General features: G+C 33.8%; 3 protein-coding genes across 3 annotated transcripts in view; 2 read left to right on the forward strand and 1 right to left on the reverse strand.

Annotated features, from left to right (window-relative positions):
• Positions 1-4,323: 4,323 nt before the first annotated feature.
• On the reverse strand, positions 4,324-8,335 carry LOC119631591. Its single transcript, XM_038023947.1, has 3 exons — positions 7,060-8,335; positions 6,791-6,990; positions 4,324-5,928 (listed from the first exon to the last, which is right to left on the reverse strand). The coding sequence occupies exons 1-3, from the start codon at positions 7,837-7,839 to the stop codon at positions 4,659-4,661; spliced, it is 2,250 nt and encodes a 749-aa protein (XP_037879875.1). The 5' UTR covers positions 7,840-8,335; the 3' UTR covers positions 4,324-4,658.
• A 1,829-nt stretch (positions 8,336-10,164) lies between these two features.
• On the forward strand, positions 10,165-12,613 carry LOC119631414 (uncharacterized protein KIAA1143 homolog). The gene is made up of 3 exons (XM_038023590.1): positions 10,165-10,393; positions 10,492-10,639; positions 12,388-12,613. Exons 1-3 carry the CDS (start codon positions 10,289-10,291, stop codon positions 12,585-12,587), a joined length of 453 nt encoding a protein of 150 aa, XP_037879518.1. The 5' UTR covers positions 10,165-10,288; the 3' UTR covers positions 12,588-12,613.
• Positions 12,554-14,239, forward strand: part of LOC119631413 — a 6,592-nt gene continuing 4,906 nt past the window's right edge. The window contains exon 1 of the mRNA XM_038023589.1: positions 12,554-12,642. The gene's annotated coding sequence lies outside the window, so the exon portion shown is untranslated. The remainder of the gene's footprint in view (positions 12,643-14,239) is intronic.

Raw genomic sequence — 14,239 nt, forward strand, 5'->3', positions numbered from 1 at the left:
GTTTCATTGGATTTTCCCTGAGACCCAAATAAAATCATAATTAGTAACTGATAGCTTTACTCTAGCGACGTTAAAATGAACAAAACGAACATCCATGTAATTGTGTTATAAAATTAAAATTTTTCAATAATTTTTAAGTATTATTGTGCACATAATATGAGAATTGCTTCAAATTTCATTCAGTTACAACAACTGAGTTTATCTTTATTAATTCACTTCCCAGCGGATCGGATATATTCTTCGCCCTGGTCTCTGCGAAATTATGTTCCAAGTCATCAACAAGTCTTTAACAAGCATGAGTAAGACTCGTGTCGCCCCATCCTTATCTTATATGAAAAAAATTAAATTTGAGTACTTTGTTACATAACATAAAACTGTCCAGATGACTAGCAGAGTAGGGAAAGGATCGCGACTAACAACTCAATGGTCGAGGTTCAACCGAGACAAAGCATTCGATCTAACTTATGTGGCAGCCTTTAACTCCATATTTTGTAAATTTATTTACAAAATATATAAAAAATAAATTAATGAATGCCTAGATCTCTGCGATCGACTTTTTCGATTTTCATACCCAAGGCATTGTTGAAATTATCCATAGAATATTTGTGGATACATTTGGCGTGGTATTTGCAATAGCCTATGGCTGACGAGCGAAAAGAAAATCAATTTTTTTGTTTGTGAAAACATAGATATTCTCAGTTTATGTCTTACTATAGACTCGCTGACTCTGCCCATGCTCAATACCAACCAGCGTGCAAACACTTCTAATATGCTTGCAAAATTTCAAAGGCGGCATCTTACGTTTTGCGATTACAACAATTTTTACCACAGGGCATACATAGGCGAACAAATGGACAGACGGACATGGTCATTTTCATCAGTGCCAATTAGCCGAACGCGGGCGTTTATTACACCTTCATTTTGCTATTTAGAGCAAGATAACAGATCCGTAACTTATTGTCACGTAATGTAGCCGATATACTAAGTTCGGAGACTGTTCAAATTTTTATGATTTTTGAAAACTTACAGGGCAGTATTATGAAACCGTTACAAACTCCAGTGCAACCACATTCCTGGAAAATTCCTGATGAATATTAATATATATATAAAACGCCTCCTCTTACTTGATCGTTTCAACGAAACCCGGACTAAAAAATACTACATCTCTACACAGATGCGTTGTCGTTCAAAAACAATGCGATACCTTGATGCGAAGGGCTGACGCCTACGGCCTACTTGTTATCGATTATATAGCGCACACTTAGAGGCGTTTTACGTTGAGAAGTATTGGAGCCACATGTTAACTCACATCCAACAAAGCTACTTTAAATCGTTAATTACTAGCAATTTTTTCAGTTTCAGTTTCTTTTTTTTTTTTTTTTGCATTTTGATTTATTCTGCAGTTTTTCAGACGATTTAATCGAGTCAGATCTGATTTCCAATTTGATCTGTAGCCATATAAGAATAGCATTCAATTTGAATGAGTTGCATGGGTTCATTTCAACCATGATAAGAGGGGATCAACAACATCGTCCAAGCCTATGTATAATCTTCAGTTGACAGTTGATCTAATAAAAACTTTGTGACTTTTAAGACCTTTTTAGCATCAAAAATATGCATATTTAAGATCGCTTTAAAAAGCTGATATACTCTAGCTGCAGTTATTGCGATAGTAGAGGAGCTCGCCGTATTCCATAAAGCGTGGATATGTGTGTTCTTAAAGAGTTCGCATGGTTGTGTGGTAAGTGCATTCCATGCAATAGTTATGCAAATTGTATTACGCGTTATATAAACATGTAAGACCTTTAATTGATTGAAGGCTTTTCCACATATTTTCATAGTTTTTTTTTAATTATCCATAATTACTTAATCAATGAAATAAATTGCAGATGCTTTTTGTTGTTTTTCGTAATTAGAAACTTTTGCTTTTCTTTCTTAATTTTTATTGAAATAATTTTGATCATATTCGGATAATTATTCTACTTTGCATTTATCCGTGACATTTCCTGAATATTTAATTACCGCAAATGAGTTTAACTTTACATTTTTTTTAATATTAAATGATATCGACACAATATCGTATATTGTGTATATATATATATATATATATATATATTATGTAAGAAGAGATATATTTATATGTGTATGCTTAGATCAATTTTTGGTGAGCCGTTTACTCAATCTTTGCACGTAACATAATATCACAATAAGCTTTAGAATTTACCGTGTAATGCATGTGCAATGCGTACATTTGCAATTCAGAAATGTTCCCAAGTTCCGTCCGTCCTGCATCTTGATTTCTTAAATTTGTAACAAAATAAAATCGAAAATTGTCAGCAGAATGTGAATTGAAGAAGTAATCGCGTGATAGCCTAGGCTCAAATAACGAACCGTATTTTTCGCCCTTACCAAACATTATTACGCGTCAAATTACGTCAGAGATTGTGTAAATCAAAGTGCAAGCATAATATTCATATATGAAAATGTTAGATAATCGGGAAAATGTCGCGTCCAAATATCAAGGGCACCAGGGATATGAACTTGCCAATTTGGATATTTTGGAAGCTCAATATTTTCCGAAATTATCATATTCCCAACTGAGAGTAATTATGCCAATCACTTACTGGTAACTGTAAACGATCATAACATCACTGTTACTGCACTCATTCGCTTGCCTAGGAAGCGATTATTAGCGATCTTAGCAAGTGAAAAGATCACCGCTTTATGCCATACAACCCTTCCATCATATTGAAAACACCCTCGTGCGAGCTGTACAATGCCGGGGCACATGCTCTGTGCACATCGTAAGCGCACATATATATTAAAAAAAAAAAAATTCCTTTTATTTATGCTGCTTAGAAAATGCAATTTTTCAACTTGCATTGCAGAAAAACACATTTTTCTTGTGTGTTCAAATAAAAGTGATAGAGAAAGAGTTCAAGCTTGTGCGCATACAGGAGAATTAACTTTTCTTAATAGACTCGCAGCCACAAAAATCACTTATTTCATTTAATTCTGCTCAAATGGTCGTCGCTTGCCTTCGATTAATTTCAAATGTTTTGTTAAATTTAACTTATTCTACTTTTAATACCCTACACCACTTGTGGTAAGACAATATGCCCGGTACGATTTCACACCCCACATCCCCACCAGTCTGTCAGTCAGTTGTTATGCCTGCCTGGTATCCACAGATCTATGAAGTTTTTCGAGATTTTTGACCGGAGGGCAAACCCTATTTGAAAATGGATTACATCAGATCATCCTTACAATCATGTCCGAATAAAATGGGGTCTTGTCACATTAATAGTATCTGCTTCGATTAAACGAACTTGGCAGAGATGTCGTCACATTTTGAACACCGTCCATTTCAAAAGACGGTCAGGAGATTTACATTGCAACAAGCATTTATTTTGTACTTAAGAATCTTGCGAGGATCTTGCGATTATCCTACAGATTAATAATTTGAACTATAAACTTGGGCAAGCAAGTAAAATTTCGAAAAAAAAAAAAAAAAAAACTATCTATAATAAATTCGAATCTGACCCGTTGAGATTTTGGACCATCTTCTGTATGAGACTTTTTCAAAAAATAATTTTCATAAAATTGTGAATTTTTTCTTCTTTTTGATTAAACTCTGAACCGTGTTGATGGAAGCTTACCAAGCGATGCAGCGTATTCAATGGTCGGCTTTGCTCGACTATAACGTTATATTCTGTTTTGTTTTGCTCTTTGTTTATTTATTTATTGAAATATACGCGGTCTGTTTAAGTATTCAAGAAAAGCGCAGAAATTTGTACATATTTTATTCTAACATAGATTGCATTTTCGGTGTAAGAACGTATAACGCAGTTCCGATATATTAGCTGAAAGAATTTCGATGAAATTTGTTTACGAATTTCTTGAGCTATGATGTGTTCAGTGCTTCTAAAGAAATTTTACTTATTATCTATAAACGTATGTGTATTACACTGTAATCTTGTGTTTGAACCTAAGTGTGTAGTTTAAAATGACATAAGTGAAGGAAAGGGACCGCGCTGCGTCTTATTGGCCTGATTGCTTGATTATGAAGAATACAAGTCACTTTGCATGTTTTACTCGATTATTCTTTTAGGGGGACAATTGTGTCAGTCGTGGCACTAGCGCCACTATGTATAGCTGCCACGACATATAAACAACGTTATTAATCTTTCCTCTGTCCCTTGATGACACGACAGAAACTAACATATATAATAATGTGATACAAACTTACAAATAAATTAAAATTTATATACCCCTGTCAAGGAACTCTCTATATATATATATATATATATATATATATATATATATGCACTCGTATATATGTATGAATATGCGGAATATATCCACGTCTATTGTCTACTTCATTCATCTTTATTTATAGAGTCTACCATTATTTTTACAACTGTGTTCACTATTTTTGCATTTTCTCATATTCTAGGGTTTCTCGTCTCATACATAACCTGTTCTATATACACGACGACCGCTCCCCTTATATGAATCTTTATTAAAATGTCCACAGATAAATCGACTATGAGTGATATTGTCACGTTTTCACATTCTTCTTTACATTATTACACGAGTGAATCCCTTAGACTTACAATTCTTTTTATTCTATAGCTGCTGCTAAGCCTCTCATATTTCTACACCATATCACCTTGCGCTTTACGTATGTTGCATAGCCATTTAATTATGCGTGCATTGCGTTCAACAATTGATGGGGGTTCCGATGGTCTATACGCTTGGGTTGTTTGCGGTTGAGTTTCGGTACTGTCCGGTAAACGCATTGAGTCCACTGTACTAACATCCGAAAAGAATACAGTGCTGTTATCCGATTCCGCTGTGTCGGCACTGTGTCTTCGTTTATTGATGGTATAAATTTCGTGAAACTTATCGTCTTGCAAACCTAAACGATCGAAAAATTGCTCCAAGTCCATTAAAACCGATGATGTCTCCTTATTGCTTTCAAATTCTTGAGAATGTCTGAGAGGAGTTTTAGAGGCCAATTGATCTTTGATATCTTTGTGGGCATAAGGTTGATGGATGGTAGTAATTTTGGTAGCGTTAATGGGATATTCCTCGGCTGAAAAACATTTCGGAAAGAAATACCGAGTTGGATCCGAACGTCGATACGAGTTCTGGGTGTGTTCGTTGACATTTGCGACCGCCGCCGGTTGCGGCAACGATATACGATTATGATTTTTGAAACGTATGCATTTCTGACGTTTAAATTGTATTGGCGGAGGGCTTATATCCTCTATGGATGGTGCAGAACCAGGTGATTGCACTATAGGCTCATCGGACATTGATTTATGTTTCATATAGCCTTGGCTGCTACCCATCATCGGTTGTATGGAGGAACTATAACTATAGCGAGTTTCATTTGTTGAATAAGTTTGTAGACGACTATTAGCGGGCGGTATATAATCATCCTGAAAGGCTTCTGGCACTTCGGGAGTAGTAAAATTAAGTAAATAATCATTCGAATCATAATTATCAATCATCAAATTTTTGCAAGCATAATCGCAATAGGATGTGTTGCTGTGCTGTGTGGAAGAACCGCTATCGCGCCGGTATTCGACTCGTGTTGTTGCACTGCAGTATTTTTTTGAACCGTTAGTAAAATCCCGCTCTAATTCTCGATACTGACGATAGCAAGGCTCGCTACGATGGGTATAATGACCCGACGAACCACCCGAGTCACGATTAAGAGAAGATTCTCCTGTTGATTTAATTGAACGATTACCACGACTACAACAACTCAATATTTCACTATGCGGCGAATGACGATTGATTTGCGTATGCAAATCGGGCAGGGATTTGTGACTGTTAATATTGTAAGAAGTGGCAGTGTGCTTGGTTTTTCCATTGGCCATTTCATGGGAATGGGAATAAGATCGTTGATAATTGTACCTAAAAACGTAAATACGCAAAAAATAAAAGAAAAAGAACAAATCATTTAAAGTTGTTACACCACTGTAGATTCCCACGAAAGTACATTGATTTTTAGTCGCCCTTACAAAGAATTTGCTTACGTCGGAATTTTGCAATTTTTCCAAAGTGCTTCGAGAAGACTGTCCACGCGAAACAAGTCACTGCCAATAGATTGCAAAATAAAGTCTTTTGTACCTGTTGATTTCCCATCTATGTGGAATTATAAATGCTTTCTTTTTCGCTGTTTTACGTGAAGCGTATAAGATGGGCCATTCTGCCATTGGCACAGCTAGCAGAAACGGGAGACTTTAGCGTAAAACCCTCGAGGAAAGGGAATATGGAAGAACACATAATTACATGATAACAGAAAAACGCTTTCTCCTCGAAACACGATATTTCAAAGCGACAAATGGGATAACTTCAATAAGTTTTCGTTCTTTTCATTCGATTTCTCTCATAATATGTTTAAAATAGTCGGGTGAATGGCGTGGGATGTCTTCCCATTCGACAAAAATTATATTTTAACATGGTTTATTAACATATGATTGGGTTTTTTGGGTCGAAAATTGAAGGACTCCACTCAAAACCATCCATCACATCAAAATCAATCAACTTTTAAAATCCCTTACGTACTTCTCCATATACGGGAGTGAAGATTGGAAAAGTCTTTTCGTTAGATTCAAAACTAGCGATTTTTTTTTTCTTTTTTTAACCTTAAGTATATGCTTAATAACTTGCGTACAAAATGTTATTTTGTTGCCTTTTTTTTTCAGCCAAAAAAAAATGTCAAGGAGCACTTGTACAGTGATGTAACCCGTTAAAAATCGCATAGTAATCTTACCGAACTCTCATAGTGTTAGGATTGGTAGCAGGCTCTTCAGCATATTCGGCCGGTGGACTAATAGGTCGATAGTTTTCGGTTAAAACCAAAGGCTCATCACCACTGTCATAAATGTTGGCGTAGGTGGTCGGTTGTGAAAAATACAGAGGGGGTGGGGGTAGTCTGATGGCGACATCCTCTTCAAATGAAACCGATTTTGTCTGCAACAAGAAAGCATTATTTAGCAACAAAATTTTAAACAAATAACATAAATAACATTTTACACCCACCTCGTTCAAACCGATAGTTTCGGTATATGAATCTGATTTGAATCTTGTTAGACAATCGCGTCCGGGATTTGGATCTGAGCCCACCATTATACGAAATTTTCCGCGATACATAGTGCTGCCAGCAGGTGATGCCGCAGCATTTGTGCCACGACATCCAGTATTTGCATGATTATGCCTGTGATGATGATGAACGTGAGAAGATCGCCTATGATGTACCGAAGGGACCGATGAGCTGCAACGACGGTCCACTTCTGCACTACTCACATAATTCGTGTCTACATAACCAGGATTATATTTGCCTTCGTCCAATGTAATATTACTATTAACATTGCGTCCTCTTTTACCGCTAGCCATAAGCAACGTGTTTCCACCGTAATTTGAGCGATCAATAACCATATCCGACTTTACAAAATATTGCTTACTTTCGGCCAATAATTCTACCGCCGATTTGCGTTTGCTGTGATGACGATCAGAGCGATAAAGCATCGTGGATGCATGATTATGACCCCAATAAGTACGGCACATATCTGTGTTGGCGGCAGAATGGGATCTTTGCACGGTTACCCCGCTGGCACCATAAGATTTCGGCAAATTGGAATATTGCGAAGCGAAGGCACCACTACTAATAGGCAATGCATACGGAACCGTTTGCATGGTCGAACTAAACGTATGGCTGGCATTGGCACCATTACCACCGAATTTATGCTGATGTTGACTGGGCGTTGGCATTTGTTGTTGTTGAGCGGAAGACCTTACATATTTTGGCAGAGAGGGATACATATCAGCAGAAACAATAATCTCACTGTTATGCGTGCAAATTTCGATATTTGAATTTATGAAGTTACACCAGCCGGTATACACGTATGTCTACACTATAACCTTTGTGCACGTAATCTTAAATTACAAAAATAGTCGCAGTTAGGTGTCGCTACGAACGTTAATTTAAAAGAAAACCGTTAGTGATTATAAAATCCGGGTCAGTGTAAACAACACTCAACGCGAGTGGGTAAGCCAGCCAACAATCCGTTCAAGCTAAAATTGAATTTCCCTGTGCATGTATTTTCAAGGCTTTCAGAACTTTTCTGTACGTAGTTATTTGTGTTTCTTTCTTTTTTTTTACATAAAGCTCTACACGAAACCATGCGCACAACTTTATATTATTTCAAAATGCACAGACACTTTTCCTTCCCCCTGCTACCTAAATAGGATAATTTTTTTATTGAATTTTTTCAGAAATTTGCTTTTTTAGCTAAATAAAATTTTATGCTAATTTTCCTTCATTGCACGTAATTTTAATTAAACGAATCGGGAAAGCAAGCTGCATATTACTCTTGTAATGTTTTCAAGACAATGTATAATTTAATGATTTTTACGAAACGTTTTCGAAAATTTCTTATTTATTTAAACAAGTAGCCCTGAATTATATATATATCTACATATATGTAGATAATATATATATATATATATATATATATATGCATATGTATATATATATATATATTTATTTTTTTTTTTTTTGTTTTTACTCTACTTTATTATTATAATTAATATTTTGTATTAATTTACAACGCAATCACTCGAGAATATATGCCCGGTTGTGTTTGCTTACCAATCAAATAACCATCGTTTACTACAGGATAAAACAAACATATGCTGCAGCCCCAAAAGCTTTCAAAGTTTAAGATTCTCTGCCTAAACAAAAGTATATGAATACATTATTCATATGTATATTTGTATATATATATATATATATATGTCAATAATACATTCCACCCAATGGGTTTATTTGTAAGCATTTTTTAAAATATTTCAAATTTTTCTACGTTATGCGTTAAAAATGAAACAAATTTGTCATAAATGTATTCAAATCCTCTCTAAAACAAGCTCGGCAATCTTAATACGCAACAAGCAATACAGCCAGTCTTTATGTCAAATAACAAACCCAGGCAATCCTTATATCCAACAACAATTATTAACAAAAAACGTAATTTTCCTTCTATCAAGCACTGTAACTTGGCATCACTTATTTTAATTAAAATATATATCAACGCTGACAACATCAACATGCGGTAGCAGTACTGCAACAACAACAATCCACTGCACCAAATTTACAATGTCAAAATCCATATATAAAAATAGTGGGATTTTGGACACAAACCAATCAAAAATGGATTGCCTAAAACGAGTTGGCCATCAAATATTTACAGTGTAGGCAAATACAACTAAAAAAAAAGAAGAAAAGAGTACAATTTCTAAGACGAAGACGACAATATATTTTAAATGTATTCGTCAAAGGTGAGCAATCGTCACGAATTTTTATACCTGCGTTTATGAATGGCTAACCCTATTTTTTAAATTTTTATGTGTTATAAATATATAAAATAAATGCTTATTTGTGTAGCTTTATAAAGTTAAACGAAAATACAAAAGTTCCCGACTTATATTCCTGTACCAATTATATCGGGTATTTTATTTAAAACCACATGAAACTAAAACGAAATAATTTAGTGTAGCAACTAACACTGTAATTAATTGTCTTCATATTCAGTTTGATAATTAGGATTTTTTATAAAGGATTTATGAAGAATCCTTCCTCATTCCACCTCTATATTGAATCAACGTCAGGAAAAGCAAGATCCAAACATTTGCACTCATCCGACTTGAATACCTTACTGCAACACATTAATATATCGGTAAGAATTCTACTTCCCCAATATGCGATTGCGGACAACGTCCAACGATTAAACATATACTTTCTGAAGCCCAAAACCTTTCTAATATTCACAGATTAATTAACCAAGCATCTAACCCTATGGACATGTTGAAAATACCTTGAAAATTTAAAAACAATTAAATTTTCAACTTTATTGAAGCTTATTATATATTAAACAATTGTAAAGAAAAAAAGAGAAGAGAGAGATGATAAATAGTGCTCATCCTACTTTTAGTCCTCGAATTTATTCTTTTGGTGTTATAATAATAATAATAATAAAAATAAAAAAATGCTAACTTAAGAGAAAAAAAATTTATGATAATCAATCATAAATTGATTATGATAAATTGGCAACCCTACCAGCTGCGAAAAGGTAAACAGTATGAAAACACAAGCATCTTTTAACTTACTTGACTTATCTTAATTTTTCATTTACTGGTATTAGGAATTTTATATAATTTAATTATCGTGCGGTAAATTAATGGGATTTCGGTGATCTTAATTTTATAAGAAACTATGTCTAAACGTAATGTAACATACCTTAAGCCCCAAGATCCTAGTTTTTTGGCTAAATTGAAGCAGCAAATCGGTTATAAAGAAGGACCCACTATAGAAACAAAGGTGAAAGAAACACAAGATAAAGTGCAACATCAAAGAGTTTTAGCAAAAAATATCTTTTATTAATATGTAAACATCGTTAAATATATATATAATAACAGCGTCAAAAATTGGACGATTTGTCATCAGAATCCCATTCAAAAGAATATAGACCAGAGCGCGAAGACGAGAAACCCCAAATTGTCGTATTGCAGAGCGGCGATTTAACTGCAGAAGAAGTGGCTATTGAAGAGGAACGTTTGGCTAAAGGCAAGTGCATAAATCTGAAAATTTCTTACGTGGAAAAATCCTTTAGTATTTTTCCTTATGTTTGATATGCACATACGTACATAATCATCTATCTTACCCTGCTTACCTGCGCCTTCATACTATTATTTTCATAGCTGTAATTTTTTGTTGTTGTTGCTATTGTTGTTATAGTTATTATAATTGTTGTTGTTGTTGTTGTTGTTATTGACTGCCCGTCCGTCCATACATGGCTTGTTTTCCCGTTTTTGTGTACTACTTCTGCGTTGCTGTCAGTTAGCTGTCATTTGGGTTTAGTTGAGTCAGAGTCGAGCGTCTGTCGTTAGTTATTTTTTTGCTTTGTGTCGTTTCCACGCTCCTCTCTATGTTTTTTTAAAATTTTTTTGCGAACAGCATATAAAATTCATCTGAACAAAATCATTTAAGAAGAAGAGCAAGCATTGCAAAAAAAAAAAAAGCAAAAAAGAAAAATAATTTTTAAAATAAAGGTGAAAATAATCGACAAAATAACTGTGATTAAAATAAAAATAAATCGTAAGTTAGATATGAGGAGTTTTCTGTTATCAAAAAGCATAGCATTAGAAGAGAATATAAATTTTATTTTCAATTTAAAAATATCAATCGCTTGTATTAGTTAGTCGATGTGCTATTTAAAATGAGCATAGACAAATTGTTTTTAATGAAAATCTTAATCTGAAATAAAGTTGAAAATTATAATGAAAAAATGTAATCCTAACCTCAAAAATTATGCTTGGCATTGGCATTATGTGTCCATAAAAACACCTACATATCTGGCCCTCATGCTTCGTTCAGAGGGCCCAAAATAGATTAAGTGGAAGTGATGTTGTTATTCCATATTGGAAGTTTTCACATTTAAAGTTTGAGGCTACATCAAACTCCTGCCATGGTCATTGAATTGCCAGCGGAGCACCCTCAATTAAACGCATACGCTTTTGCACACTTACACAGACAAAGTGCTGGGGCTCCGTTAAAAGAAACGAGGCGATAAAATTGAAACAAAGCGTATGGGCCAACAGCTGCTGTCAGCAGCACAACGATGCTAAACAGCCCGCGCAATGTGCGGAAGACGGGCAAGCAGAATGGTTGGTTTGCTTGCTTGGACAGACATGTAGACAGACATTTTACGAATGTACAGACACAAGCGACGAAATAACAGGAAAAGAAAATATAAGTTGAAGCAAGTTGAAAACAAACGTATGACGAATTTAAAGAACATAGTAAATAAAGGCTAAACTATCGCAATAAAAGAGAATGACAAGTGGTTTCATCCAATAAATGCGTGTTTTGCACCGGTGCCATGGTAAGACGTTCGGTGCGGTACTGTGTTGTAATTTAAGTGTTTGTCAGCAGAAGGGTATTAAGTTAAATATTTACTATTGGACGGAAAGAGGTTATAACGGGGTCAAAAGGTGACACTTGTGGGATGATATTCAATAAACTTCCAAAATAATCTTCATTGCATATACATACAAATTAGGCTCCATAACAGTATAAAAACAATTAATTAGAGCACTTTTCATCATCCGTACGATAGGAAATTGATTTAAAGTCGCAACAAAAGCAAAATTTTAATAAATTTTCAAAAATTTCAAAACAATTAAAAAAAAAAAACAACGCCAAAAATTACAAAACGACACGTATTTTAGTTTATTTCTTACTTTCTATGCAAAAAATTTTATTTAAGTCAAACTGTATATAAATACGTATATTAATGTAATTAAATCTTACAGAGTTAGCAGAAGCACCAGCGGATCTCAGTCAGCCTATTACATTTCGTCGCGGCAAACCTAAAGAAAATTGTAAAACAAAAAGTGAAGCATCTTCAGTTTGTAGCAAACAACAAAGTAGCCAAGCAAAGAGCACAGTTAAGAAAAGTAAAAAGTCCAGTAATACGGGTAAATTGTCCTTTAACGTTGATGACGAAGAATAAAACTTTTATCTACAATTAAATAACGCTATATACACACATTTGTGCTGTTAATGAAGTAAGTAATTTTCATGAAATGCTATATACGCAATTTGAATTATAAATGAATGTCTCCTTTATTATTACCGTATGATTCTATTAATAAAGGATTCCATACATAACATACATAATGTAATAATATTTGTTATTGTTGTCTTGCCGTTCCATTATATTAAGTTCTTAACATTTTAAAAGCACTTGTATCGCAGAGTAATAACATTGGCTCGATGGAACTACTGTGATCGGGAACAATTAGGCGTAACTTACTGTAGATAATTATATATACATATATATATATATATAACCTAGATAGGAAATAATCAGAAGTTGTGTTAGTATTAAAGTCATATATCGGTATTTGGTTAGAGAAATAAAATACGCGACCCTTCCTTCCAGAATTTCAGGAATAGGAAGAAGCAATTTCTCAAAATTAATGGGAATGCGGAGACAGGCTGCAATCTATTATTTTGTAAACAAATATTATAAAAGTGCAAAACACTTTTAATTCTTTCTTATACGCTTATTCGCTGACAGAACGGTCTTTTGTTCCAAATGAATCTAACGTTTCATTCAAGGCGCTTGTAAAAACTTCTTGTATTGCTTCTTGCTTTCTCTTACAAAATGAATGGCATTCTTTTTATCTCTTGTTGTAGGTAAAAATATAAACCTCTTGGCATATGGCGTTAGGTGGTTTAGGTGTTACAAACTTTAAGTCACAATTCATTGATGTTGTGATGATGTTATATCCATGTCAATGTTTCGGAAAATTTTTATATTGTGTTTTTAGCTGCAGTTCCTCATAGCCATCATCTAATAGAATGCTATAAAAATGAATCTCTTAATATGATCTATTTTTTCAATGCTCTCTCTCTTTTTAAACCAATTTTATGTCTTAATAGGCGCTCATTTCCATCCCTAACGCATCGCAGCACCCAGAATATCTTAGTAACAGCTTTTCTAACATCTCTTTCGCAAAGTAGAAACCTAATGGACTCTGTTGGCACCGAAACTTTGTTTTAAAAATTGCATAAACTATAAATATCAATACTGGAATTGAATAGTGTATTGAATTTTCTTAGATATATCATTCTTATTTGTCAGTTATGAGAATGATTATAAGTTATAATGAATTTATTTTCCTTTTTTTATTTTTTTTTTTTTTTAGAAATAATTGAGTTTCAAACACCTTTTTAATAGGTTGAAAAAAAATTTTGATCTTTGATAAATTCCTGCTAATATTGTATTTCGTGTTAGACATAGTTGAAACTTTTGCTAAGATTTTTCGAAAAACTTTTCATATTGTAGGCCATTTTGTTGAACCAATATGACGAAAATCCTTTATAAGTAAAACCGAAGATTTCATCGGTTTTTCATAATTTTAATTGACGGTAATTGTTTAGTTATAGAAAATCCTACTTTTTCTTTTTTTTTTTTTTTCGGTATACATACGTATTTATCGTTTTCTTTTACTGCTATTCTCTTCCTCATATCGTTTTCCTCTTTTTGATATTCCTCAATTCCGTTTATTCTCTTTTTTTCTATATTTATACATATCTACACGTAGTATGTATATATATTTAGATGTCTACATATAAATTTATATATATATATATATA

Source organism: Glossina fuscipes, unplaced genomic scaffold (genome assembly GCF_014805625.2).
Source record: "Glossina fuscipes isolate IAEA_lab_2018 unplaced genomic scaffold, Yale_Gfus_2 1, whole genome shotgun sequence".
Classification (NCBI taxonomy): Eukaryota; Metazoa; Arthropoda; class Insecta; order Diptera; family Glossinidae; genus Glossina; species Glossina fuscipes.